Genomic DNA, 25,923 nt, shown 5'->3' on the forward strand with positions numbered 1-25,923 from the left:
AAACTTTTCAAATAAGAATTCAAAATAAGTATAGAATTTTACAAACAATTATTTATTGTTAAGTTATTCAGTCTACCACCTGACAGTGTGTTAAAGTTAAATTCTGTTAGTGCTGCACTAAAAGAATTGTTAGTAATAAGTCCATGCAGCGAAGGAAGTGAACAATTGTGGGACCGTATTTGGGCTGAAAATGGGTGTGGTACGGAAACCCAGAAATGGCATGAGTTCAACATAAAACATGAATTAGGTACTTTTCGGTTTTTTTTCTATCGAAAAAGTATTTTTAATGCTATTATTTTGCATTCACAGAATTTTAGTGGGGGATCAAGTCAAGTCTGGAAGTGTTACAGGGTGGAAGAGTGAGCTTACAGTTGAAAAACTGAAAGTGCATTACCATTAAGGTATGAGGTAAAGTAATGGAGTATGCAAATTGTCTAATGAGAAGTACCATCTTGTGTTAATGAATCCAGTACAACAGCAATCCTTTATAGTTCTGTCACAGCTAGAAGCCTCAAATAATTCTGCTTCCCTGGATAAAGAACAACTTGTCCTTTACGTTCAGAGTGTTGGGGAAACTGGGTACTTAAATGGCCCTAAAGATGTTTTAATTTTGCTGCCATTGCAGAGATGAACATCATACATGGACTCTTTAGGTATGAAAGAATTTTTCTTCAAATAATTTTGAATTTATGACTAAGAATTTCTCCTCCTTTTTGCCAACCAGGTCTAATCTACCAAAAAAAATTTTATCCAATAGGAAAGGATTTTCATGTACTGGGAACACAGCTATCAACAATGCAACATTCTACAGGTGCTAGTTTATCATTCAAGAGCCTTATACAATGATGTTAATCTGCAATTTGTATGTCCTTTCCCAAGCTTCCACCAGAAGTTGAATCTATGAGTCATGTGAGTTACATGATCAACAATTGATATGATTAATGGTGTTGTTTTTCTTTTCTCAATATAGGTTAATAGTAACATTGGATCTGAAAAAATTCTTGGTTGGGGCATGACACTGAATAAATTGTAATGACTGGATGGATGATATGATATTTCTATACTTAATTCGGATTCCCGAGACGGTATTTTATATTTAAAAAATTGAAGTGCATATCTGGGCTCCCTTCCTTTCCGTAGCCCCGTTTCCCCTTGACTCGTAATAAGCCCGTAGGGGGTCATGCCCCTACTGTACGGTATATATAAAAACAACATATACCGAGGTTTGGAGGGCTCTGGCCGGAAAGGGGACGTGGGGGTCCGCTTAGTCCGATGATGTGTTCACGGAGGGCGACGTGGCTACCCGCAAATCCGAACTAAAGGTTAATCGCTCCAGTAAAAATGTTCCAAATCTTCGGCTCTTCTTCCGGCTTCTCTTAGCCAATCACCGGGTAATCTCCCCGGTGGGTCAACAAGGCAGTGTCTCCCCCTGCCTGGGTTGACGGCAACTTTTGAAAGGGCTATTGTGCCTTTTTAAAGTTGCAAAAATAATTGTAATGTGCAGAGAATTGTCAATAAAATTTTTTTTATAAAATATTTTTTCTAAACCTGTTTCTTTCGATGTGTTCTCACATTACACTTTTTATATTTATCTTGCTCAATTCACCTTTATTGTTTTTGCCACCTTTGATGGTAAGCATTGTTTCCATTGGTTCATCGTTTATCTGTAAGCATTCAATTATTATTTATAATACTCTTTGAATTCTTCAACTTAGACTCAAGGAACAACGTGTGAATATTTACTGAAGTAATTTTGTATTTGTATTTTATTTTACTCGTATGGGAACCGATCCCCAGACATTCAGCGTGCAACGCCGATGCTCTAGCATTTAGCCACGAGATATATCTAAATGTTTTATTATCGCATATCATATGTTATCGTCTAGGATGTTTATTAGCAATTTTATTCTAAGTGTAAATGTAAGTCCATAAGTTACAAGGAAAAAGCCAACTTAATATCATATGATTCATGGCTCATTGGTAGAGGATCGGCGCGGTGTGCCGAACATCCAAGGTTCAATTCGCCAATGAGTCTAAATTGAAAGCTCAATCAAAACAAATAAGGCTCTAAGGTATGTATCAACAACCAAAGATAATAAATACATTGTGGCTACATGTGTGGAAAAAAAACAGCAAGGAAAAAAAAAGGGCACAGAAAAAATAAAGTTGAAAAGATAAGTTTTGCTTTTTTTGTTTAAAAAAAATAAATTGTATTGGCATTACTCTTCACATATAAATGATTTTTGCAACTTTAAAAAGGCACAATAGCCCTTTCAAAAGTTGCCGTCAACCCAGGCAGGGGGAGACACTGCCTTGTTGACCCACCGGGGAGATTACCCGGTGATTGGCTAAGAGAAGCCGGAAGAAGAGCCGAAGATTTGGAACATTTTTACAGGAGCGATTAACCTTTAGTTCGGATTTGTGGGTAGCCACGTCGCCCTCCGTGAACACATCATCGGACTAAGCGGACCCCCACGTCCCCTTTCCGGCCAGAGCCCTCCAAACCTCGGTATATGTTGTTTTTATATATACCGTACAGTAGGGGCATGACCCCCTACGGGCTTATTACGAGTCGAGGGGAAACGGGGCTACGGAAAGGAAGGGAGCCCAGATATGCACTTCAATTTTTTAAATATAAAATACCGTCTCGGGAATCCGAATTAAGTATAGAAATATCATGTCATCCATCCAGTCATTACAATTTATTCAGTGTCATGCCCCAACCAAGAATTTTTTCAGATCCAATGTTACTATTAACCTATATTGAGAAAAGAAAAACAACACCATTAAACATATCAATTGTGGATCATGTAACTTACATGACTCATACATTCAACTTCTGGTGGAAGCTTGGGAAAGGACATACAAATAGCAGATTAACATCATTGTATAAGGCTCTTGAATGATAAAATAACACCCGTAGAATGTTGCATTGTTGATAGTTGTGTTCCCAGTATGCTGAAAATCCTTACCTATTGGATAATTTTTTTTTTGTAGATTAGACCTGGTTGGCAAAAAGGAGGAGAAAAGCTTCATCATAAATTCAAAAATTTTTGAAGAAAAAACCTTTCATACCTAAAGAGCCCCTGTATGATGTGCATCGCTGCAATGCCAGTGAAGCGAAACATCTTTAGGGCCATTTAAGTACCCAGTTTCCCCAACACTCTGAACGTAAAGGACAAGTTGTTCTTTATCCAGGGAAGCAGAATTATTTGAGGCTTCTAGCTGTGACAGAACTATAAAGGATTGCTGTTGTACTGGATTCATTAACACAAGATGGTACTTCTCATTAGACAATTTGCATACTCCATTACTTTACCTCATACCTTAATGGTAATGCACTTTCAGTTTTTCAACTGTAAGCTCACTCTTCCACCCTGTAACACTTCCAGACTTGACTTGATCCCCCACTAAAATTCTGTGAATGCAAAATAATAGCATTAAAAATACTTTTTCGATAGAAAAAAAACCGAAAAGTACCTAATTCATGTTTTATGTTGAACTCGTGCTATTTCTGGGTTTCCGTACCACACCCATTTTCAGCCCAAATACGGTCCCACAATTGTTCACTTCCTTCGCTGCATGGACTTATTACTAACAATTCTTTTAGTGCAGCACTAACAGAATTTAACTTTAACACACTGTCAGGTGGTAGACTGAATAACTTAACAATAAATAATTGTTTGTTAAAATTCTATACTTATTTTGAATTCTTATTTGAAAAGTTAAGGTACCTCACTGTGTTCGCCTAATGCCAATTCATCCTCATGTTCAGTTAGGGATGAGTTTTGAAAAACCTCCTTCACTGTTTGGAAACTGTTCTGTTCCAATTTGTTCTTTTCCCCTAGCTGAGCTTGTAGACTCAAAATTTGAGCTACAAAACACAAATGAATAAAAGCAAATAACTAGAATCATTACGTATTAGGCCTTACCATCCTTAGCTTTGCTGTTATCTAATATTTTGTGTTGTTCCAAAAATTGGGCCTGCAACTTCATAATTTGATCTAATAAACAATAATTAATAATTGAAAACCAATATAATAATGTTTATACTTACCATCCTTTTGTTGTATTATCTTATCCATTTTTCAATTGTTCCTCCAGCCACGCGTTATTCTCCATCCACGCTACTGAACTAACTGTAGTGTTGGCTAGTGTTGGGGATACTGATACCGATACACCGATACATCTGTATTTTCAGATACTCGATACCGATTCGATTCGATTTAGATATATCGGTGTATCGGTTCAACGCCATCTAACGGTGAAGAATGAAACTACAATTCACCACTGTATTTCAAAGGGGAATGATCGTTTGTATTAGAGCGGCCTGTATCGAGTAAAATATTACTCTATTTCGTTCTTGTTTTATTTAGAATGAATATATTTATCTTTAGTACACCAACCGACAGTTTTTTTGCCGTGGGACTAAAATATTCTTGTTGTCCGGAAAACGATCTCCAACGATAAATTCTCAATATCAATTTTGACAAATGTTCAACATCTAAAACCTCAAAAACATTTTAAAGAATAGTTTTCGCGAAGAAACTATGTGAGTATCGAAACACGGGTCACCGATTAACTCTCCAACGCTCTACCACTACGCCAGATCGTCTATGTTTCATACACAACAACTACTAAACATATGAAATTCACTATATCGATACATACCGATACGGAAAACAAACAGTAAATATATATAATATAATATAATATAATAATATATCAATAAAACAAATAAACGTCCTGTTTCTTGTTGTATACACTTTAATCTGTTAAACTTTCTTTGATATTGCATTCAGTAAAGATCGTCGATATGTTTCAAAACAAAAAAAATATTTGATAAATAAAAAAAACAATAAAACGAAAGAAAAATCTCGGACATGAACCATTGATATTCGATGTTCTAGCTTGACGTTCTAACAAGACACCCATGACACTAACAAATTTGTTATCTGCAGAAAGTAGAATAATTCTGTAATGAAACTAAGCGATACCGATTTTTTATAATATAATCTGTAATTTTGATGTGTCCCAATTAGCTGAAGTTTTCTTAATATTTGTAAATGGCATCTAAATTTTCGATTATAAAAACCGACTAGCTCCGGAATTGAACGTTAGCCTACGAATTACAATCCCAACACCTTACCACTGTGCTGTTTTTCATATTTAAACGTTAACAATTTACGAAATAGACGAATTTAATCATTCGATATATTCCGATACGGAGAAAGAATATTAGGGAGAAAATTTTTTTTCGAAAACTATCTTTGTTTGTAAACTTATTTTTCCCCTGGTTTTTATCGGAGCCCTGCGATAATTTCGAACCCATATATTGACAATTAACACAATAAAAAGTGAACGAGAATTTTTGTCGTTTTGGGATTCGAACCTTAACCGCCAAGTTGTCAGTCGCATACCATACCATTGTGCCATCTGTTCCCAAATCCCTTGTAAAGTCTTAGAAATAAATGAATTTGAATATATCGATACGATTCGATACAAGTAACAAGCAAAATATTGGTCTGTGAAACACCTATTAAAAGTAGTGCACAACAGCGGATTTGAACCCACATTTCGAGAAATATCTGTCACAGAATCTACAAAACAACTAGGAGAACTTACAAGTTTGGCAATGAAATAACATAAATATATCTTAAATAGTACTGATACCGATATTTTAAAATCATTTTAAATTTCAGTTGTGGCTATTTTCATTAAATATCTTTCAATTTAATTAAATAAAATTTCACAATATAACATAGAAAACCAAGAATCGAACCCTGTATTTCCAGTTCTCAGTGCTCTTCTTTGCCGCTATGCCAACGCCGTTGAATTTTCTCGAGCAAAAATTTAAAGCAATGGACTTAATGTTATCAATACATTCCGATACAAATAGGGAAAAAAATGTTTAAACGTTTAGATTTTATACGATAGAACCTACGACATTTGATTATATATTAACAGCTTCTACCTACCACCCAGGAAATCTTACCAAAACAGCAATAAGATAAAATAAAGTTTTTTTTTATATTACTAATCCTGGTATGTTCGGGGTAATAGTAAACGTTTTGCATAAACATTTTCTAAATTTGTTCAGTTAAGAACTAAGATAAAAAAATAATTTGGGAATCGAGCCCTGAAGTTTCATTTCATTTTCCTCTTCTCTACCACTGAGCCATTACGGTCGAATTGTTTACTCAAAACTCAGTCAGCCATGAATTTTATTTTATCGATACATTCCGATACGAAAAATAAAAAAAAAATTAAAATTACACAAAAACTATTTGGCGGACTTGAACATAGGTAAACCGACTTTATAATCACCAGTTATACCCACCAACCCATATCACATGAAATATCGCAACAGAGTCTAGTACTGGAAATTAAACGATACCGATATTTTAGAAATAATTTTCAAACAATATTTGCCATTTGCAGTGAATGTTATTTTTTAAATTTTTGCGATATTTTAAAAATGTATTCAATATCTGGATTTCTATAGTGGTATTTGAACCCGGGGTTTCAGTATCCCGAACGCAAGACTATACCACTGAGCCAAACATGTATATAATTTTTGAGAAATTCCAGATAGAATTCGAGTCATTACCGATACCGATACACCAATGTATCGACGATACGCAGATACAACGATACGATACATCGCGTATCTATAGAATTCCGATGTATCCCCAACAGCTAACTGCGAATAGCATCCAATGGACTGAAATTGCCTACGCCAGTAATAACGAGTCTGAGCGGTAGATGGCTACGTGTCGGAAAAAAAGAAAAAAGTGCGTTTTTTTTCCGCCATTTTTTTTTAATGTAAAACGGATTGCCATAGTTTTACCCAAGAAAAAAAATTAAAAATATTGGCCTTTTTTTCCGGTTTTACTGCTATCGCCATCTAACGGTCACGTTTCTAGTTAATTCCCTACATACACTGACCGAAAAAAATTTTAAGCCCGACTAAATAAGCCCGACTAAATAAGCCTGACTTTCTGTTTTTTACGGTTCATTCAAAAACTAGAAGCCTGATATAAAAATATATCCCATTTTCGTGATCAGCGATCAATTTCGAATCGGAATAATGTATTTTTAATGAAATCTAAGATTTGAAGAAAATTGGAAAAGTGAGAAGGCCTTCTTACTTTTTCAATTTTGGCAAAATTTTAGATTTCGCTTTAAATACATGGTTTCGATGCAGAATTGAACGGGCATCACGAATATGAGAGCGGTTTTCTCGTGGGACTCATAGTTTTTGAATAAAACGTAAAAAACGGTAAAGGTTGGTTTAAAAAAGAAGCCCGGGCTCAGACTTGCCGCGCCGATCAATTTTCCGATCGCGATCTCCGATCCGATCTTTTTAGTTTGATCGGATCGGGCGATCCGATCAAACTGCGAAAGATCGGATCGGCGATCAAATTTTGCCGATCATTTTTAGCGATCATTTTTGTGCAGCATCTAACGGTAAAAATTTACACTGTTTCGCGAAAATAGCATTGGCTGTCACAGCGACAGTCACTGGCGGCCATTGAGGGTGAACACTAAACAGTTTCCTTCAATTGGCATTCGCAAAAATAGCAGTGAAATAGAACCCTGCGGCTGAAAATCTACAGCTAGATGGCGAAAAGTTTGATCGCTAAAAACGATCGGATCGCGATCAATTTTTTGGGATCGCCGATCCGGTCTCCGATCTTTTTCAAAAGATCGGATCGGCGATCAATTTTTTGATCGGAGATCGGATCGGCGATCAATTTTTGATCGCGATCGCGGCAAGTCTGCCCGGGCTTATATTGTCGGACTTAAAATATTTTCCTATTAAAAAACCATAGCATTAAATCTAGATAGCTATAGATGATTCTGATCCAAAATTAACCAAGGGACACGAAAATGGAATTTGTTTTTACGTAGAGCATATAGTTTTGGAGTAATCTAAAATATAAAATTAGTGTGTGCGAATCGAAACCATTACTAGCGCGCCAGTACGCTACAGCGCTAGCGTGACACATCAAACTTCTTTGATTATTCAAAAACCATAAACGCTACGTAAAAGCAAATTTCATTTTCGTGTTCCTTGTTAAATTTTAAATCAGAATCATATATAGTTATCTAGAAACAGAAGGCCAGGCTTATATTGTCGGGTTTAAAATGAACTGTTAAAGTTAAAGTGAACTGGAAACGTGACCGGTAGATGGCGATAGCAGTAAAAGAGAAAAAAAGGCTCATATTTTTTATTTTTATTTTGGGTAAAACAGATTGCCATATTAATACAAGAGAATAGAGTTTGATAAAATCCTATGGAGAAATTTAAATTTAAAAGCTGTGTAATGATTCAGGTAGAAAATAAACTTGCTGAAGGAATGGCATAGTGAAAATTTAACCTACTGATCAATGACGTGCTCGTTTTTCTCCTTGGATATATACGCTTTTAAGTGATTTACCGTTGGAGTGTTTCGTAGTATTTAGCCTGTCATTTGACGAGGAGCATGATAATTTTATCATTCATGTGATAACCAAACGGTTTTATGGTAACTGTGCCACTGGCTGTGCATTTTCTTCAAATCAACCACTTGACACAGGCTTGTTTTCGACCTTTGATACAACTTGGGTGTATGTTGCCCAAAAAGAACTAAAACAAGTTTCGGTACTGAACATTGTGAAAGCTGTACAGCAATCCAACATGGAAAAAAACAGAGCTCAAGTTGTGGTTGTGGGCTCATTCATGTCTGATGTTGTCACGTAAATTCAAATTTAATCACTTGAAATCTATAATGAACTATCATATGTTTTCTAAATTCGTAATAATGTAAGTTATTACTGTACTATTCATAGGTATGCAGACCGATTGCCAAATGCAGGGGAAACAATCACAGGAAGTCAATTAGTTTTGTGCTGTGGTGGGAAAGGGGCTAACCAATGTGTCACTGCTGCTCGTTTAGGTGCTAGAACATCTATGATTGGAAAGGTACAAATATAAATGAATTAAATATCAACAACCTTGTGCCTCTGAAAACAAGCCGTGTTGTATAGATCACCTTTTTTCTGTATAGTTGGGGAAAGATTCTTTTGGAGATGAGCACTTGAAAACGATGACAGCTGAAGGTGTAGACACAACTTACATCACACTTACAGATGAAGCCTTAACAGGTGTTGGCCAACTGACTGTCTTGCCCAATGGACAAAATAGGGTAATCACTGTCAGTGGAGCAAATGCATACTTAACCGTTAACGATATCGCATGTGCAAGAACGACTATCTCGACTGCGAAGGTCATGTTGTGCGAAATTCAAATCGAAAAAGACACTGCCATAGCTGCTCTGCAGTTGGCTAATGATTCGGGAGGTATTTCCATTTCTGATCTAATAATAATTGATTAATTAAAAAGTGATTAAGACAGTTGATTGATTAAAACATAATATTTTTATTTAGTATTGACAATCTTGAATGCTGCACCAGCTTGCGCTAATCTGGATCCCGCGTTTTTTAGGCTCAGTGATATTTTCTGTGTGAATGAAACCGAGGTAAGGAGTATTCATACAAAAACAAGACTGCTAACGCTAGTCATCTGTACCTTGGGTGCGCGCGAACGCCTTCATATAAACGACACGTCTGATCTGAGTTAAGCATAAAAAGCTTGAGGGTACGTTTTTCTCAAATTCTACAGGCTGAAGTGACAACTGGAATCCAGGTTCGATCCCTGGATGAAGCTGCTGCATCGGCCAAGTGCTTGTTAGAGAAAGGTTGTAAAAATCATGTATTAATTACACTGGGAGCTCAAGGAGCCCTTCTCCTATCGAAGGGAGATGCGGATAAGCCTGTACACATAAAAGCACCTGCTGTTTCTGCTATAGATACTACTGTAATTATTAGTTTTGTTGATTTTTTTTCTTCTTACAGCCACCACAAGTTTTATGAACTACTCTATCGGTTTGTAGGGAGCTGGAGATTGTTTTCTTGGCGCATTAGCGTTTTTCCTCGCTACACGTCCAGACCTTGTTCTCCACAAAGCCATTGAATATGCATGTATCGTCGCATCAGTCAGTGTCCAACGGAATGGTACTCAACCCAGTTTTCCCTATTCGAATGAAATGCCAAACGAATTATTTCGCAGTAATTAAGGTGAACTTTTTGGTTGTTTGTTTCTTTTAGAAATGTGTGTAGTTAAATTTGTTGGAAATAAAGTTCATACTAGAAAATTGTTTGGTTTTATCTGTATAATGCAAAAAATAAACTTTTGGAGTCCATACTGGAAAATTGTTTGGTTATATTTGTATAATGCAAAACACAAAATTTTGGGCTCGACCGGGATTTGAACCCGGGACCTCTCGCACCCTAAGCGAGAATCATACCCCTAGACCATCGAGCCGATGTATTAAGTTTTCTAGCTTTTTATTAAATAATGGTATGCTAATTTTGTTCCTACGCCATCGGGGTGAGCGAAAAAAGCAAATAAGAAATTGTCATATTTAAATATGAAAAAATGAGTAGTACAGATAAGAAAGTTCCTAAATATACATGTTTCAAATTATTTGGAGAAAAAAGAAAATGTCAAAAGTGTGCCTCCCCGACGGGGAATTGAACCCCGGTCTCCCGCGTGACAGGCGGGGATACTGACCACTATACTATCGAGGACTACGCTCAAAATCGTATTTAAAAATTACAACATGTAATGCTGAGAGAATGCGCTTGTTAAAAATTAGCAAGAAACAATAAATGTGTTATTTCCCGTTAAACATGCGACTCGAAGTGTCACGAACGAAGAAAACCATGGCAATCAGAATTCCTTAATCAGTAATATATCCCCGTGCAAAAAAGATAGGTTTAGTGGAACGATGTGACCGGCAGATTTCGACTGGAAAGTGTGAAGTAGTTCCCCCAACACCATACAGAAAATCTGGTAATTGAATAACTATTAAGAAAGAAGAACTAGAGCAGGCGAAACTGTGTCATTAACTTTTAGGCGAATGAAAAAATTTCGTTTAAATGCTGTAACTTACAATTATACTAATAATATCAATATGGCCTGTATTTTCACAAAAACCAAAACACGTCAGATAGTACTTTTACATATTGCATAGCCGACTTAGAAATCGCAGATGGCAATAATCAAGCAAATTGAACGACTTTCCCATATTTTTACAAGTCTCACATCCCCTCCCCAAAGGGTCAATTTTGCCGTAAGCATTTTGCGAGGGTTACAAGTTTTTAAAAAGAGGAATGGAGAGGAAAAAAAAAAATACTGACGTCACGCGTACAGAATCTGCACTAGCTACTGGACTGACGGGTCGTCAAAGCGGTTTGTGTGGTGCATTACGTGTGAGATTTGTCGTGCGACACCATGCTTTAGCGCCAACCACGCTATTGACTCATCAGTTTTTCTTTTTTAGACAACATTCTTTGTTACTTCGAAGCAATAAAAAAACTGTTATGTGTCTCAAATAGCTCGTTTTTGAGCTAATTCATCTTAACAGTAATTTCATGTGTTCTGAACAACAAGAAAAGTTCCTCGTTTTGACGTTACGTTAACGTTTTGTGGACTAGGGCAATATGCAACAGCAGCAGCCGACGAACAATGGCCTTCTACAGCCACCAGAAAATGGTTTACCAATGTTTGGATCTTTGCTGATAGACGAAAAGTCATTAACACCTTACTCTGACGCCACACAGGTATTTATTGTTTCATTATTTAAAGAATAATTTTTCATTTGTGGCTGTAGAAGGAAATAGTTTCCATCTTTTATCTTTGCAAATTAGGACGATGTGTTCTGACATTTGTGTTCGTTTGCACCTCGAATGTTTTTTCCTTTACATTTTTTAAACAATTGAAATGTCATCTTGCATTCGTAAGCAATCTGTCCTTTCAATCCCTACTATTAATCCAATCATGATTTGAATGCCAAAGACCAAAATGGAATTATCCACTCATGAGTTGTTGTTTACTTTTTGAAAATATCGATGTAATGTTTAGACGAAGAAGAAAAGTACGGTTCGCATCAAGCGGCCGATGAATGCATTTATGGTGTGGTCGCAGATTGAAAGACGCAAGATATGTGAAATCCAACCGGATATGCATAATGCTGAGATCTCGAAACGACTGGGTAAACAGTGGAAGACGTTGTCGCCGGAGGAGCGTACACCTTTCATCCAGGAAGCTCAACGATTGCGTTTGCTTCACATTCAAGAGTACCCAGACTACAAATACAAGCCTCGCAAAAAGACTGATGGTCTGAAAGGAGCATCAGTCGGTCGTAAAAGCTGTACGACTCCAACGCCCGTCACTGCCAACTGCGTGAACGAGGCCATATCTGCGGCCACTACGAACCCGATCTACTATGGCGAAGAATATCGGCAGCCATTGGAAGTGCAAGAACAGTACATCAATATGCCGAGAAGTGGCCGAATATGCGCTGTTGTTACTCCGGGATTGTGCGGCACGTTGCGAATCATCCAAAATCACAGTCACTTGCCTTACCAGTCCGGAGAATATGATTTAACTTCCTCCCTAATTTATAATTACCCCCCACCGCCGACGCTTACTGTTCCCTACTTTATCGATAACAGTCACCTGAATATTCATCTGAAGATTGATGAGAAATTCAAACAAAGACTATCGGATTGCAAACGGGAGCATAGCCGTAAATCAGTGCACACATCCGGCGAGTCTGCGGCTACGGGACCGGCAGTCGTGACCGATCCGATAAAAGTGGAATCGACCTACCCCGAAGTGTCAGGTGCTAGCCAATCAGATTTTAGAATGGACACGGAGGAGTCGCAAAGCTACGGCGATAGTGATGCCTCAACTGTACACGCTTATTCCACGGAATCACGGTCCCCTCCGTCCACTCTGCTGAGCTTGGACACGTTCACGACCATCGTCAACTACAACTCGGATGTGGCCGATTTCAACAGCCACGCCGTGAAGCTGGAACCCAACACCGATGGGAGAATCCACTATTTTGGCCATCATCATCAGGAAGGTTACGTCTGGCCAGCGAACAACTTTGCAGAGCACCAAGACAACGTTGCCGTTTACGTAAAAGGGCAACCCGATTCGGCCAACAGCTCGGTCGAAATGGATGTGGCCAGTTTGGCTGACTTGGATCTGCTGGTGACTGATCTTCTTTTACGTTTAGATGATCAGTAGGAAAGGTACAAGAAATATTGAATGGTCCACAATGTCTAATTGTCTATTTGTTTATTTACCTTTATTGCCGAGAAGAAAATGTTTACGCCAAATGTTGTGTTATCCTACGCCTCTTTACGAAAACCTATTGGACCTGAATATGTATTAATAAATGCATCGGCTCTGCCGGACGCGGACGTTGTTTTTTTTTTTTTTCGCTTGTAGTCGTTGTTGTGCTTCTTTTCGTTTTATAGAACAAAAATAATTTTATGCAATGATGCAGTTGCTTAGAATATTCAAATGGTTGCAACATCTTTACAAAACAAGCTTCGGCCTTTGTTCAACTGCGATATGATAACAGTAAACGATGCGACTATCGGTGAGCCACTTGGTAAACAGGCAGCAAAACCTTTTCAGAAATTGGATTAAGCAATTTTCAGTACACCTAAATAGGTGGGAAAGCGAGAAAGAAAGCAAATATTTTCGGGAAATTCAAAGAAATTTTAATACCTGCTTTTGAAATTATTCAGAGGCATTCGTATTCTGCTAGGTAATAAGGTAACAAACGTTTGGTTGGTTAGAAGCTTTTTGTTTTAAAGGAAAAATGATGCGAAGGCGCCAATTGCACTTCATGGGCACACATGAGAGATAATGGAACACAGGAATGCGTTTGTTTCCGCTTTTGAAACTTTAACCAAGCTAGGAACACAGTGGGGCTGAGGCAGGCAATACTGTAATCTCGTCCATTTTTCGCTTGAAATTCATGAAAATCAGCCAGCAATAATCACTGCACAGCGGCCAACATATAAAGTGCGTTCAATGTTCCGAATCTTATGTTCACTTGCAGATCTCTACTTGCATCGTTTTCACAAAATAAAATACGCTCTTAAGCCGTATACAACCTCTGCCATGTATGAAAGGTAAAGTTCGTATTTGCAATTCATTTCTATGTAATATTTTTCAATATTTGTTTTCTTAATGTAATTAGCCGATGAAATATGTTTCTGTAAGCAATAAGTATGCTTGCAAACTTGCAGCTCAAAAATGAAATTCGCGTTGGCCGTTTGCGTCTTGATGACGCTTCTCCCGATGTCGACAGTCGCCGGGCCGTTAGCTTACGGAGTATGTCAGACGGGATGTAACGCAGGCGTTGTTGCCTGCTACGCCGCTGCAGGTTTCACGTTCGGTACCTTAACGGCCGGAGCCTCAACGCCTCTCGTTATTGTGGGTTGCAACGCCGCTCTAGGGGTTTGCATGGCCGGCTGCGTGGCTGCTGGATTCGCTCCTACGCTTTGAATATTTGTCGATGTGGTACAGGATATTAAGCAACCCAATTCGTATACAACCATTTTTGTAAGTTTCTTTGCCGATATGTACCTGACATGCCCTTTTGTTAGGCATTGGCACACAGTTCTAGCCTTTTAGTTTTATTTACAGAGGGCAAATACAAACGAGAAAAATCATTCAAGTACTAGTTGGAAATTATCTTGAAAGTCAGCACTGTGCGTCAATGCCCGACAAAAGGGCATGTCAAATACATATCGGGAAAGAAACTTACAAGCATGTCTGCATAATATGCCCAAGCCTGTATCTCGATTTCAATGCCAATACAATATGCTGTTAAACTGCAGAAGAACTGATTCCTTTTACATTTAAATAATTATTATAAAATGAATACGCGTTGAAGTGCTTGTACCAGATCGCATTAGAATGAACAGGAATAGTGTGTCATATAATTCGATAAGGTTAGATTAATGGAAGAGACACAATGCCCCATTACGATATGGTGAACGCACATATTAGACTCGGGATCTAATCTGCATTGCTCAATCGGCATATTTATGGATATGATTAGACAAAGTTAAATGCGGCTTGAAGCAGTTTTTATGTGCGATTTATTAAGTAGACTGCCGACCAGGGGAAGAGGTAATGAAAGGCTGGGAAACTATAGTTTCATCGGCATTCGTAGACCACGAATCATTTCACAAAAATTTTACAGCCACAATTAAACTTCAGGATGAACGTAGTTATCAATTATAAGAAATGATAGCAGAGCACTCATCTGGCTACAAAACATTGCAGCCATAGTAGGTTTTACACCATAGGGAAGCTCACTTAGAATTGGATCGGTTTGTTACGCGGTTTAGTAAGTTGTCTTTGCTAGTTTACAACGATTGACAATTAAAAACGAAACAGTAGTCGAAAATACAACATAACGTAAAGTAAGCTGACCTGCATGTGGTTGTATTCTTATAGTTTTTCTTTATTTTTTTTTTTCGTTGCAGTTTACACAGTTCATTAAAAAAAAAACCGTTTATGCTTTTTTCTTTCCAGCCATGCGTCATACGGGCCTCTTCGTACTCGGTTTGCTAATAAGTTTTCCATTGCTGGCTGAATCCGGATTAATTGCCTACGGTATATGCCAAACGGGCTGTAACGCTGTGGCAGTTGCCTGTTACGCGGCCGCGGGATTCACTTTCGGGGCGGCAACGTTCGGTGCAGCCATTCCCGCAGCTATCGTAACGTGCAATACGGCGTTGGGGACCTGCATGGCAGTATGTGCTGCTGCTATTGTTATGCCTACACCGTGATACCCCACCCCAAAGGCTCGTGCATTTTAAAGCCTTTTAAGTTTGGTAAAACATTTTATCGTTTATTTGTACATTCAAAATGAAATTGGAAATAAATTGTCTTCTGCGAGTTATAAAATTATTATGCCTTCAGTTTTACTGCATGTCTACGCGTCTTTATCGTGTGATGCTGTATCATATCTTATCGTTATTCAGCAACTATCCCAGGCAGCGTATCCAACTCCTAGAACAACAGATGTCGTTGGAATCCGGTTCTTTAGCCAAAACTGTATAAGTAACACGGAAACTAATACTTTATTCGGTAGCAGCGTTCAAATTTGGTTATACAACAAGTTGAGTTTCATCGAATTCCAAGTTTAAAATGGTTAAGTCCCACTGTTTTGGGAAAAAAATCAGGCTTAAAAATAAGCCCGACAAAATAATAAGCCCGACAGAAAAATAAGCCCGACAAAAAAAATAAGCCCGACTTTTTCTTTCATTTCTTTAATTTTTTCAAAAACTTTCATTTAACCGTTTCTTTGCCCCATTTTTTTTTGCAACTTCTTTGCCCCATTCTAGAAGAATAACTACCTGAGTAAAATTGGCTATGGTTTTTCTAGCCAGTTATGTAAATGTGCAACGACTATCATACATTTAAGTTTCGAAATCTAACCGACATCGTGTCTGTTTACAGCGAATTTTCGAGAACGCTGACGTCAAAGAAAAAAAAAGTGAAGAAGAAAAAAGAAAAATTCAGCAAACGCATTAACACACACGTTTAAACCACAGGTGCTTTATTGAATACAACAACTGGCCATGCCAGTTGTGTTGCTTTTGAGTTACCCCAGCATGAACCCGTTCAAAGGAAAACGAACAAACAAAACACGTAAACGCTAGATTTTGGCTAGCCTATATAAATGAATGAAATTTTTGAGTAAAGTGTCATTGAATTGCCAGCTATTCAACCCATCGACATGAAGATCTGCATCCTTTTAGCCATTGCCGCGTGCGCGACAGCATTTGTTTTGGTATAACCATTCACTTATATTTTATAGTTCGGACAAATTTGATAAATCTTTTTGTTTTTTAATGAACAGCCGACATCGGACGATCTTCAGAGTTTGATCGCTGACACTCAAAAAGCTTTACAAGAATCCGATTTACCTGAAAGTATGAAACAAGAACTGACCAACCTTCTCAATGATCCCACAGTCGTGGAAGAATTGCTTGCTGTAAGTTTCTACATGCGCTATTTGCATATGCTTAAGAAAATCTGGTTTATCTTATTTCAATTTGTTCGACCAGAACAATATGGAAGCGTTCGCCTCTTCAGTGAGAACAGCTACAGCTGAACCGGGTAAATACTAAGTTGACTTTATCAGTTAATTAAATTTGAGGACAAAATAGCCGTACTCTCATTACAACCACAAGCTTACTATAACCCTATTTTGAATTACAATGCGTTTGTTATGCAATTACAATCACGTAGCCGAGCGCTGCTTCTTCCTGATAGCCCTGCTCATAGCTCAGTTGGTCCAGAGCATGACGACCACCGTTGCCACAACTGTTGCCACCACTGTTGCCCCGTAAGAGACGCTTGTTGAACGGAAAAGCCACAAGTTTATTCAACATAGAACAGCGTAACCCCGTAAACCCTAGCGATAAGTGTGGTGACTGTTTACACGTTAGCTAAAATGCAGAAAAAAAAACTATTCGTGAAACGTGTAATACAATTTTGGTGTTGGAAGCATATGCCAAGCGTCTATTGCATTACTTACGGCCGCTATTATTTGCAAAAAATGTTACGGGAGAACAACACGTATAATCGGGCTGCAGCCCATCAATCATAGACTTAAACGAAACATCCGTTTAACATTAAAAGGAAAGCAAAAAAGCAACGTTCAAGAATACAACAGGTCCAATAAGGAGGAACAAATGGCATAGACAGCGTATATTTACAAAAGGCGCACTGGATGGCATATCACGCGCAACCACACATACACACACACACAATCGTACACGGAAAGTCAATAACTGCGCGTAGGCGTCGCGCAGAGCTCACGCAGAGCCCATCCCTCCCAGTATTCGGGCGTCCCTTAGTTCTCTTGTGTTGTCTTCGACGTCATTGACGATTGCCATGCACACCCCGTGTCAGTTGGGTGCTGGCAGACTACGCATCTTGTAGTATTCCTGTGAACAGCGTCTCACACGCGCGTATTTTCCAATTCATTATTATTTTTTTCCTTCTTGGAACGTTCACAAAACATAAATAAATAAAATAAACAAAGTGAAATTGCAATTTGAATTGAGTGTTTGTTTTTACTGATCCCGCGCGAACATGTCGACCACTGTCAAGAGCCGGACGCCTACAAAAGAACTGGTTCATTCCGGCCGAGCGGACGACGACAGCGGTCAAGAGATGATGTTCCTCAACGGTAACGATACTGTGACGACGTCGTCTGGTGATAACCAAAGTTTGCGACCTACTCCAAGAGCATTAACGGTTGAGGCCGGACCGTCGCGATCCCATCCGTCGGTTTCGCTGGGATTACCGAAGAGCGTGGTCAACGACGCCGTGCTGAACGTGCCCGAACTGCCACCCGAACGCCAAAAATGGGATAACAAATTACAATTCATGTTGAGCGCCATTGGATATTCGGTCGGATTGGGCAACGTTTGGCGTTTCCCTTATCTCGTCCAGCAGAACGGAGGCGGTAGGTGTCTCATCTTTTTTGTTCTCTAAGAAATTGTTTACGAGATGTTCAGCTGTGATCAATCACGCGCGTAAAGAGACAAACAGCCGACTTTATAGCGAGCACCTCTATTTTCCAGTTTATTTTGAAACGATCTGTCACGGTAGGGAAAAATAAGTGAATGGAAAACAACATCGATATCTTTTCTTTTTATTTTTTTTATGCGTCTAGATTTATTGATTGATTGCAAAAGGCCACGTTTGAACATCTTCCAAAGGAAAACAACCCGTGCCTACGTAGCGTTATGTGGCAATAGCGGATCGATAACAGCAAAAAAGATTTCTCCATTAGTTTGAAAAATTCAGGAACATCTTTCACATAGAAACTCGACTGTCTACGCAACCTTTTGTAGCGTCTAACGACAACGCGCATAAATGATCCGTAAACCTGCCGTTGGCTCCGTAGTTGGCATTTCGTCATCCAACTTGTCAGAGTCACTCAATGAATCATCGATGTTGGTTTTAGCTTCGTCAGCTGTTGTTGCCCTATGCATTTTGTTCTTCCGTGATTCGACCAAGATTTAAACAGTCGAAAATCAAATTGATCGGAAAGCAGTGCCAACTAATTTGATCACGTCGTAAAGCCTTTTTTTTTTCTTTTTGTTTTTGCGCGTCGCATGCAAAACGACGAAGACCTGTGTTGGTTTTGAACATCTATTTGCAAACGGGCGACACCTCAATAGTTTTAGATGGGTTCCCCCTGTCCTGTGTTTCCAGCCGAAAGAACATGCCGAATGCAACACGGGCTCGTATAGATTTTCCGGATCCTGGTGGGGCTTCGCTTTTATTTTCTGTTCTATCACTGTCGTCTGCGTAATTGTGGCTCGCACGGGAAAGATAGACCAGTGTTGAATGTCCCCAATGTGTGTAACGCCGTATTAAAAAACCAGTGGATGGACCGGTCACCGTCCAATGGGCTTTTATTCCTTTCGTGATGAAATTACATCGACCACCCTCCGTCATAAATGTTTATCGCGCGATCTAGTGTTTCGCCTTTTTTTTTTTTTACTGATAAATTAGTTACGTAAGGTATTGCGTAATAATAAGCTACAAGAACTGAAAAACTACTAGACTGCTTTCAAGAGCGTACCTCCTTAAAAACGTCGGTGTAATGTTAGACGATTCTGAGAATTTCAGCAATAAGAATAAAGAAATATAAATTTTACGATTGTTTAGGTCTCGCGTTGGCTCGTCTACGGGTAACAAATAAGAATGGGGGGGGGGGGTGAAAAAACAGGAAGAGAGAGGCAATTAATAGTGAAATCGATATCGAAGAGTGGATGAAAGTGGCATGAAGGAACTGAGAGCCACTGGCGGTTTTCGTGTGATGGATACGTTCCATTTTGGAGGAACAAAAAAAGAAGGGAAGGAAGGAAATCCGGAGTGACATTAAGTACTTGTAAGACGCAATCCGTGATTTCGATTGTCGGCAAGAGATTTTCCGTTGCGTGATCCGCGTAAGGCACACTGCCTCGTGTGTGTGTGCCGATTCTCGCAACAACACGCGCCGGACCAAAATACTAAAACATACAATTGCATTTTACCGTGAAAACATTTAGCCTCGAAGATACGAGCGGTAATTGTGTTTCTTTTTTTCTTCTTCATTTTTAACGTATTTACCCAAGAGTTTCAAAATATTTACATTTGGTCTTAGGAGAGACCTCGTGATGAAATATTTGGTTTGAATTTTAGGGAAATAAAAATTCTCTAAAAAAAAGAAAGATAGAGGTTCAATTTTATTGATTACAAAAGTAGGTAGGGAGCTCATAGGAGATATTCGAGTGCAAAACGTGAACGTGATTATCGATCGACACCCGCTCATCCACTTTCTTCGCGATGCGCAGGTCTCGGCTATCTTTTACGAAATTCCCATATTCATTCGTCTGCTTTTGTACGTTCTATCAAGCATCTCTTCATTGAAATAGATGAAAAATCAGAAAGAAAGAAAAAAACGAACACGGAGAGTAGTTTGAAAACAGTTCAATCATTCGTGAACGTGTTTCGTCACTGTTTTCTTTGTGCAGATGCCCCACTTTAATCACGCCGCGAAGTGTATGCGCTTCGAAACGTAAATCCCTCCCGTATTATACAAAAGAATAGACGCAAACCGATTCGTTTAGCTCCGTGTATGTTTAAGTCTCCTGCTGCATTCAATCATCCTATTTCTGTTACACGGACAATTGTACAAATAGGATGTGATGGATTTTTAAAGCCCTTTTTTTTGTCTTTCAGGCTAAAGTTCCATAACCCTTTCGTTTAATGTTGACAATATCGAGAATGGCAACCGTCAGCTTGTAGGATGTAGGATTCTGTTTCGACATAAAAGAACAAGATGAATAAACAAGCAAATATAATGTCAGATAGAAAAAACTGTCAAAATTTATGCTGTTACTGTTTTATAGCTAAACAGCATTTCTGGCAAGACTTTCATGTTGCGAACGTAGCGCTTTTTCTCCTCTAAAAAAAGAAAGAGTCTACGTTCGTGCAAAAGCAATCCATTCACGACGATCGATTGCCTTTTTACAAATTCGGTCGATCCGTTTCTATTTTGCATTTCGCCATCATTTCGCTTTACCATGATTGCAAGTCACCACCGGAAACAATCAATCAAAATTCTGCCAACAGAAGGAAGTGTGTAGAATAAAAATTCGTTAGTAATGAACTAGGCAAATTACAAAAATTGTTTTTGTTTTTTTTTAGCCAGCAGAAATAAAAAAAAAAACACGCACGAATCCTTGGGGGTGAAATGGGACAACCAGGCGTGCTCGACGTGATTGAAAAAAATAATAATTATAAAAGCCAGCGGGAATTAGAAATTTGGCGATGAAATTCGATTGCGGTCCTACTATACGTGATAAGGTCACACTCATCTACGTCGATACGAAACACGCAAGTAAAAACATCGCCTGCAACGTTGTAAGATAGTGTAGGCCTTCTTCGTCGAATGTAATATGCAAATTCAGCGCAGAACCATCAATCTTATATTTCGCTATCGAATGCATCGATTCATTGGATAGCGAGCACGAAACACGAGTGTGGCACTGAAGAAGGCAATCCAGCTCATCTGCTGTGCATTTTGTGCTCGAAACCGGGGTAGAAACAAACTGTACCTAAGCTATTGCTATCTTTTATGGATGTTGTCTGCCTTTAACAGAGGCAGAAGTGCATAGAGACAGAAGCCTTAGTTTAATTTTCTAGCGACTCTCCTTTTTTTTTACGTCCACTAAAAAATATCAACAAAAACAGGGCAGGAGTAATGAAACGTCATGTGCAACGTACCTTAATTTATAGACACAGAGTCAATACGTTGATAACAAAAGCTCTTTTGAAGAACATCCAACTGAAAGCTTCCGACGTCATAAACTGTAATCTGTTTTTTTTTTTTTTTTTTGCAAAGCGCTGAAAAAAGATGTGAACAGCACATCGCTCTTTTCTTTTTTTTACGATGATTTGATTTGAAGCTAAAAACATTGTTACCTTATGTTTACTACATTCCCCCTCTTACGAAGCAGGAGCGTTTCTGATCCCGTTCTTCGTCATGCTCTTGCTGGAGGGCATCCCGCTCTTCCTGGTCGAATTGGCGCTGGGACAGAAATTGCGGCAGGGCTCGCTGGGAGCGTGGAATATCATTCACCCGTGGCTCGGCGGTTTGGGTATCGCTTCCACTTTGGTCGCCTTCCTCGTCGGCCTCTACTACAACGTCATCATCACCTGGTGCTTCTACTACCTGTTCAACTCCTTCCAGGTAATAAAACGTTCATTCAAAAAATTTAATTCTAAATAAAGTTGATTGTTTTTGGGTTTTTTTTTTGTATGCAAGTCTCCGTTACCTTGGTCAACGTGTCCACTTGATGCGAATGGGACGGCTGTTAGCGAATGCACGGCCGCCACCGAAACGGCCTACTTCTGGTACCGGACGGCGCTGGACATTTCGCCGAGCGTCGACGAGCCCGTCGGCATCAAATGGTGGATGGCCCTTTGCCTCCTGCTCGCCTGGATTATTGTCTACTTCATCACCATGCGCGGCATTCAATCTTCTGGCAAAGTACAGTACTTTCTTATTCCATATTGTGTATAAGCAAGGGCAAAAGCAAGCTATAAATTAAGTAAGCTTAAAGGCTTAGTGAGCTCGTTCGTGAAGCAAAGAAATTTGGATTCAAAGTCTAATGAATACGTTAAGTAGCTGATTTAATTAATACATATTGCCACTATACCGTGGGGCACTGGATCGCGCGGCTCTTTTTTAATGGACAATTTCATCATGTGCTTGTTAACAGGTCGTCTATTTTACGGCTCTTTTCCCCTATGCTGTTCTCACGATTTTCTTCATTCGGGGCATCACACTCAAGGGAGCGGGAGCCGGATTAGCCCACATGCTACAGCCTCAAGTATGGTATCACCATCTTGTTCCGCATCTTCTATTTTACGATACTAACTAGTTGGAGATGTTAAGTAATTAAACGTGAATATGAATTACCCAGTCAAGGACGTCTCAATGCGCTTATTTTAATTCCCCGTGAAACTGTTATACATTCCTTTTGCTAATTTTTACAGATGCACAAACTGCTGGACCCGACCGTTTGGCTGGACGCGGCGACGCAAGTTTTCTATTCGTTCAACATCGGATTCGGCTCTCTGATCGCTTTCGGCAGCTACAATCCGCCTCGCAACAATTGCGTCAAAGACACGCTCATCCTGTCCGTCTGCAACGCGGCCACGGCCATTTACGCCAGTATCGTCATCTTCGCCATCCTCGGATTCAAGGCCGTCCGTTCCTACGATCTCTGCGTCCAGCAGTGAGTGTGCATTTCATTTCCTCCACTATTTCAACCGGATACTGAATAATTATTTCCCGTTTCGTCTGTTTGGTGTTGTTAATTGCTGACATTTAAACAGCGACAAAGGATTAATTGGTGAAAGATTCCCCGGTCTCGTAGTCAATGGCAGCCTCACAGATGAGGCGTATGCAAACTTCCTGGAATTCCGCGAGGAATCGAAAGATTTGGGATTGCGAGGCTGTAATTTGGAAGCCATCATGAACGAGGTATATACACTATTTATACTATTTGCTAAAATGGTGATGTAGAGCGAAAAAATGTTCACAAAATCAGCGAAAGTAAAAGAAATAACCGAACAAATCAAACAACAGCGAATAAAGAGCTTTTAAAAAAAAATGGGGCTGAATAAGAAACGCAGGTAAAGAAAACAGAAAGACATGATTTATTCGTAGCAAATTAGGTCCCTTTGTCAATCTTGTTTCATCCAATTTGCATACTATAACTCACCAAACACCACCCACGCACGTACGCTCACACGGATGGTTCCATTTCCCTTTCATTGCAATTTCGCTCGTTATTCAAAAGTCGGTCGAAGGCACCGGCTTGGTCTTTATCGTCTTCACACAAGCCATCGTCGAATTACCGGCAGCTCCATTTTGGGCCATCATTTTCTTCTTGATGCTCCTGGCCCTCGGCGTCGGATCGCAGATCGGTACTCTCGAAGGTGTCATCAGCACCGTCTTTGACATCCAGATCGTCCGCGGCGCCCGCAAAGAAGTCGTCTCCGGTAGGAAAATGAAAACGAAATCTGATTACGGTGTAAAGCCGTTGCGGTCAAGTAATCCTTAATGTTCATCACTGCCATTTACAGCCGCTGTGTGCATCATCAGCTACCTGATCGGACTGCTGTTCGTGACGGGATCGGGCGAGTACTGGGTCAAGATCTTTGATTCCTTTGCTGGAACCACCGGTTTGATCTTCATCGCCCTCCTCGAATCCATCGCCGTCATGTACATCTACGGACATCGAAAGTAAGCGGAATTTTATTTTTAGAAAGCGAATCAATCATTTTTTTTTTTCAGGGCGTGGTGCCCTGCCGGCTCATATCGGCCTCGATTCAAATCGAAAGTTATAGTCACATGTCACTATATCCATTTAATTTGACCAGGTTCTCGCAAGACATTCTCCAGATGACGGGCCACATGCCGGGCCCTTATTGGCAGATCACTTGGCGCTTCGTCGGACCCGTATTGATCAGTGTCCTCTTGGTCGCTTCCATCATTTATCGCTCCTTTGACAAACCGGCGTACTATGCGTGGAATGCAGAAGAGGTGAGTGAACGTGACGTGGCTTTAAAAAAATAGATTCTACAAACGTTGAGCGCGTTATTTGTTTGTACCAGGGTAAGAGCTTGTTGACGCCCTATCCACAATGGGTGTTGATCGCCGGCGGTTTGTTGGCCGCCATCTCGGTCCTGCCCATTCCAGTCGTGTTCCTATTGCGACGCTTCCAGTTCCTCCGGCTCGACACGGACATCAACAAGGGTGTTATCCGCCGCAACGAGACGACCATTTCAACTAAACAAATGATGACCGACGTCGACGTGAGAATCTATTCTAGAATTTCTTTATTTCTTTGAGGAGCGAATGAGAGCAAACGTCATTAATATTCGCAGGAGTATGGAGACAACGCGATCGAAGAAGAGGACGAAGAAGAGGCTTTAGGTCGCTTAGAAATGACGACGTCCAATCGGACGTTTACCATTGGTCATCGAGATGAAAACTAACACTGATTTGATGATGCATCACGATATTCAAGTTGTCGATATTCTCTTTGAACTTAAGAAGGTCTGTGGATATTGAAATTTCAATTGGGTGATTGATCTTTCTTTCGTTTGTGCCAAGATAGTGAAGGCAAATAGTTTTGTACGAGTCAGGGGGGATGGTTCGTAAAATTAGTGTAGATTCTAGTTCGATCCAATTGGTTAACGTCCATGCCTAGGCTTAAAAATTAAAAAAAAAAAAGATGTAATAGTTGATGATCTCATAACTTGATAAGCTTTCAAGAATGTCTCAAACTGCTGAGCAGCTAAGGAAGAAAACTTTTGGATGAGAAGCGGCGCCGTGCGTCGAGCGTGACAACTTATGAGTTTCCATTAAATTAATGGAGAAGAGAAAAGACAAAAATATAACGAATTTAAAACAAAAGTATATGTAAAACAAAACAAAAAAATTTGTTTAATTCAAAAAAAAAAAAAAAAGATCCTTTCATTTTCTACAAAAGTGAGACGCGAACAATGATCGCGAATGGCAAATGAATTGTCTATCAAAATACTTTATCATTTTTGTTTTTCGTCTCAACTTTCAAATATTTAAGAAGATGCAATAGTTTTACATGTTCATAGTTTCTTTGTCTTCAACGTGTATGTACACATATACACATAGACAGCATGTAAGAGCACATTCCTTTTACATATTTACATCCATCTCCTAAGTGCTGGTTCCGGGAATAAGTTTACGTGTACCTTTTTTTTTATTTGGCAAGTTTAAGCAACAAAACATTGACCAAAGGAAATGGGAAACTATAACAGTTACTCATCGCAAATAGAATTAAGTATTCCAACGTTTTATCCGGGGGGGGGGGGGGGGGAAGAAGCAGGCCAAAAACAAAGCTAACTTTAATGAAAATACGATAAAG

General features: G+C 39.3%; 5 protein-coding genes and 2 non-coding genes across 8 annotated transcripts; 4 read left to right on the forward strand and 3 right to left on the reverse strand.

Annotated features, from left to right (window-relative positions):
* Positions 1 to 3,090: 3,090 nt before the first annotated feature.
* Positions 3,091 to 3,999, reverse strand: LOC130701126 (uncharacterized). Its single transcript, XM_057523099.2, has 4 exons — positions 3,933 to 3,999; positions 3,735 to 3,874; positions 3,481 to 3,664; positions 3,091 to 3,418 (listed from the first exon to the last, which is right to left on the reverse strand). The coding sequence occupies exons 1-3, from the start codon at positions 3,994 to 3,996 to the stop codon at positions 3,509 to 3,511; spliced, it is 360 nt and encodes a 119-aa protein (XP_057379082.2). The 5' UTR covers positions 3,997 to 3,999; the 3' UTR covers positions 3,091 to 3,418; positions 3,481 to 3,508.
* A 4,348-nt stretch (positions 4,000 to 8,347) lies between these two features.
* Positions 8,348 to 10,173, forward strand: LOC130701023 (ribokinase-like). 2 transcript variants are annotated; one of them, XM_057522976.2, is made up of 6 exons: positions 8,348 to 8,531; positions 8,836 to 8,968; positions 9,054 to 9,345; positions 9,433 to 9,524; positions 9,668 to 9,862; positions 9,939 to 10,173. In XM_057522976.2, the coding sequence occupies exons 2-6, from the start codon at positions 8,957 to 8,959 to the stop codon at positions 10,119 to 10,121; spliced, it is 774 nt and encodes a 257-aa protein (XP_057378959.1). In that variant the 5' UTR covers positions 8,348 to 8,531; positions 8,836 to 8,956; the 3' UTR covers positions 10,122 to 10,173. The 2 variants fall into 2 exon arrangements, with proteins under 2 accessions (XP_057378959.1, XP_057378957.1); XM_057522974.2 differs by lacking the exon at positions 8,348 to 8,531 and adding an exon at positions 8,585 to 8,742 and having other exon boundaries at positions 9,939 to 10,172.
* Positions 10,174 to 10,297: 124 nt separating this feature from the next.
* Positions 10,298 to 10,369, reverse strand: Trnap-agg (transfer RNA proline (anticodon AGG)). The gene has a single exon. It is a non-coding gene; the product is annotated as a tRNA-Pro (tRNA).
* Positions 10,370 to 10,563: 194 nt separating this feature from the next.
* On the reverse strand, positions 10,564 to 10,635 carry Trnad-guc (transfer RNA aspartic acid (anticodon GUC)). Its single transcript has one exon. It is a non-coding gene; the product is annotated as a tRNA-Asp (tRNA).
* A 624-nt stretch (positions 10,636 to 11,259) lies between these two features.
* LOC130700975 (uncharacterized) lies at positions 11,260 to 13,323 on the forward strand. The gene is made up of 2 exons (XM_057522969.1): positions 11,260 to 11,670; positions 11,972 to 13,323. Exons 1-2 carry the CDS (start codon positions 11,551 to 11,553, stop codon positions 13,145 to 13,147), a joined length of 1,296 nt encoding a protein of 431 aa, XP_057378952.1. The 5' UTR covers positions 11,260 to 11,550; the 3' UTR covers positions 13,148 to 13,323.
* Positions 13,324 to 16,592: 3,269 nt separating this feature from the next.
* Positions 16,593 to 17,446, forward strand: LOC130702431 (uncharacterized). Its single transcript, XM_057524104.2, has 4 exons — positions 16,593 to 16,724; positions 16,794 to 16,928; positions 17,002 to 17,053; positions 17,186 to 17,446. The coding sequence occupies exons 1-4, from the start codon at positions 16,671 to 16,673 to the stop codon at positions 17,284 to 17,286; spliced, it is 342 nt and encodes a 113-aa protein (XP_057380087.1). The 5' UTR covers positions 16,593 to 16,670; the 3' UTR covers positions 17,287 to 17,446.
* Positions 17,447 to 18,011: 565 nt separating this feature from the next.
* Positions 18,012 to 25,044, forward strand: LOC130698263 (sodium- and chloride-dependent transporter XTRP3-like). The gene is made up of 11 exons (XM_057521009.2): positions 18,012 to 18,410; positions 21,961 to 22,193; positions 22,269 to 22,493; positions 22,726 to 22,836; positions 23,003 to 23,244; positions 23,345 to 23,492; positions 23,812 to 24,013; positions 24,098 to 24,257; positions 24,395 to 24,557; positions 24,629 to 24,829; positions 24,902 to 25,044. The coding sequence occupies exons 1-11, from the start codon at positions 18,035 to 18,037 to the stop codon at positions 25,010 to 25,012; spliced, it is 2,172 nt and encodes a 723-aa protein (XP_057376992.1). The 5' UTR covers positions 18,012 to 18,034; the 3' UTR covers positions 25,013 to 25,044.
* The last annotated feature ends 879 nt before the right edge of the window (positions 25,045 to 25,923 follow it).

The sequence above is a fragment of the Daphnia carinata genome, chromosome 10 (assembly GCF_022539665.2).
Source record: "Daphnia carinata strain CSIRO-1 chromosome 10, CSIRO_AGI_Dcar_HiC_V3, whole genome shotgun sequence".
Lineage (NCBI taxonomy): Eukaryota > Metazoa > Arthropoda > Branchiopoda > Diplostraca > Daphniidae > Daphnia > Daphnia carinata.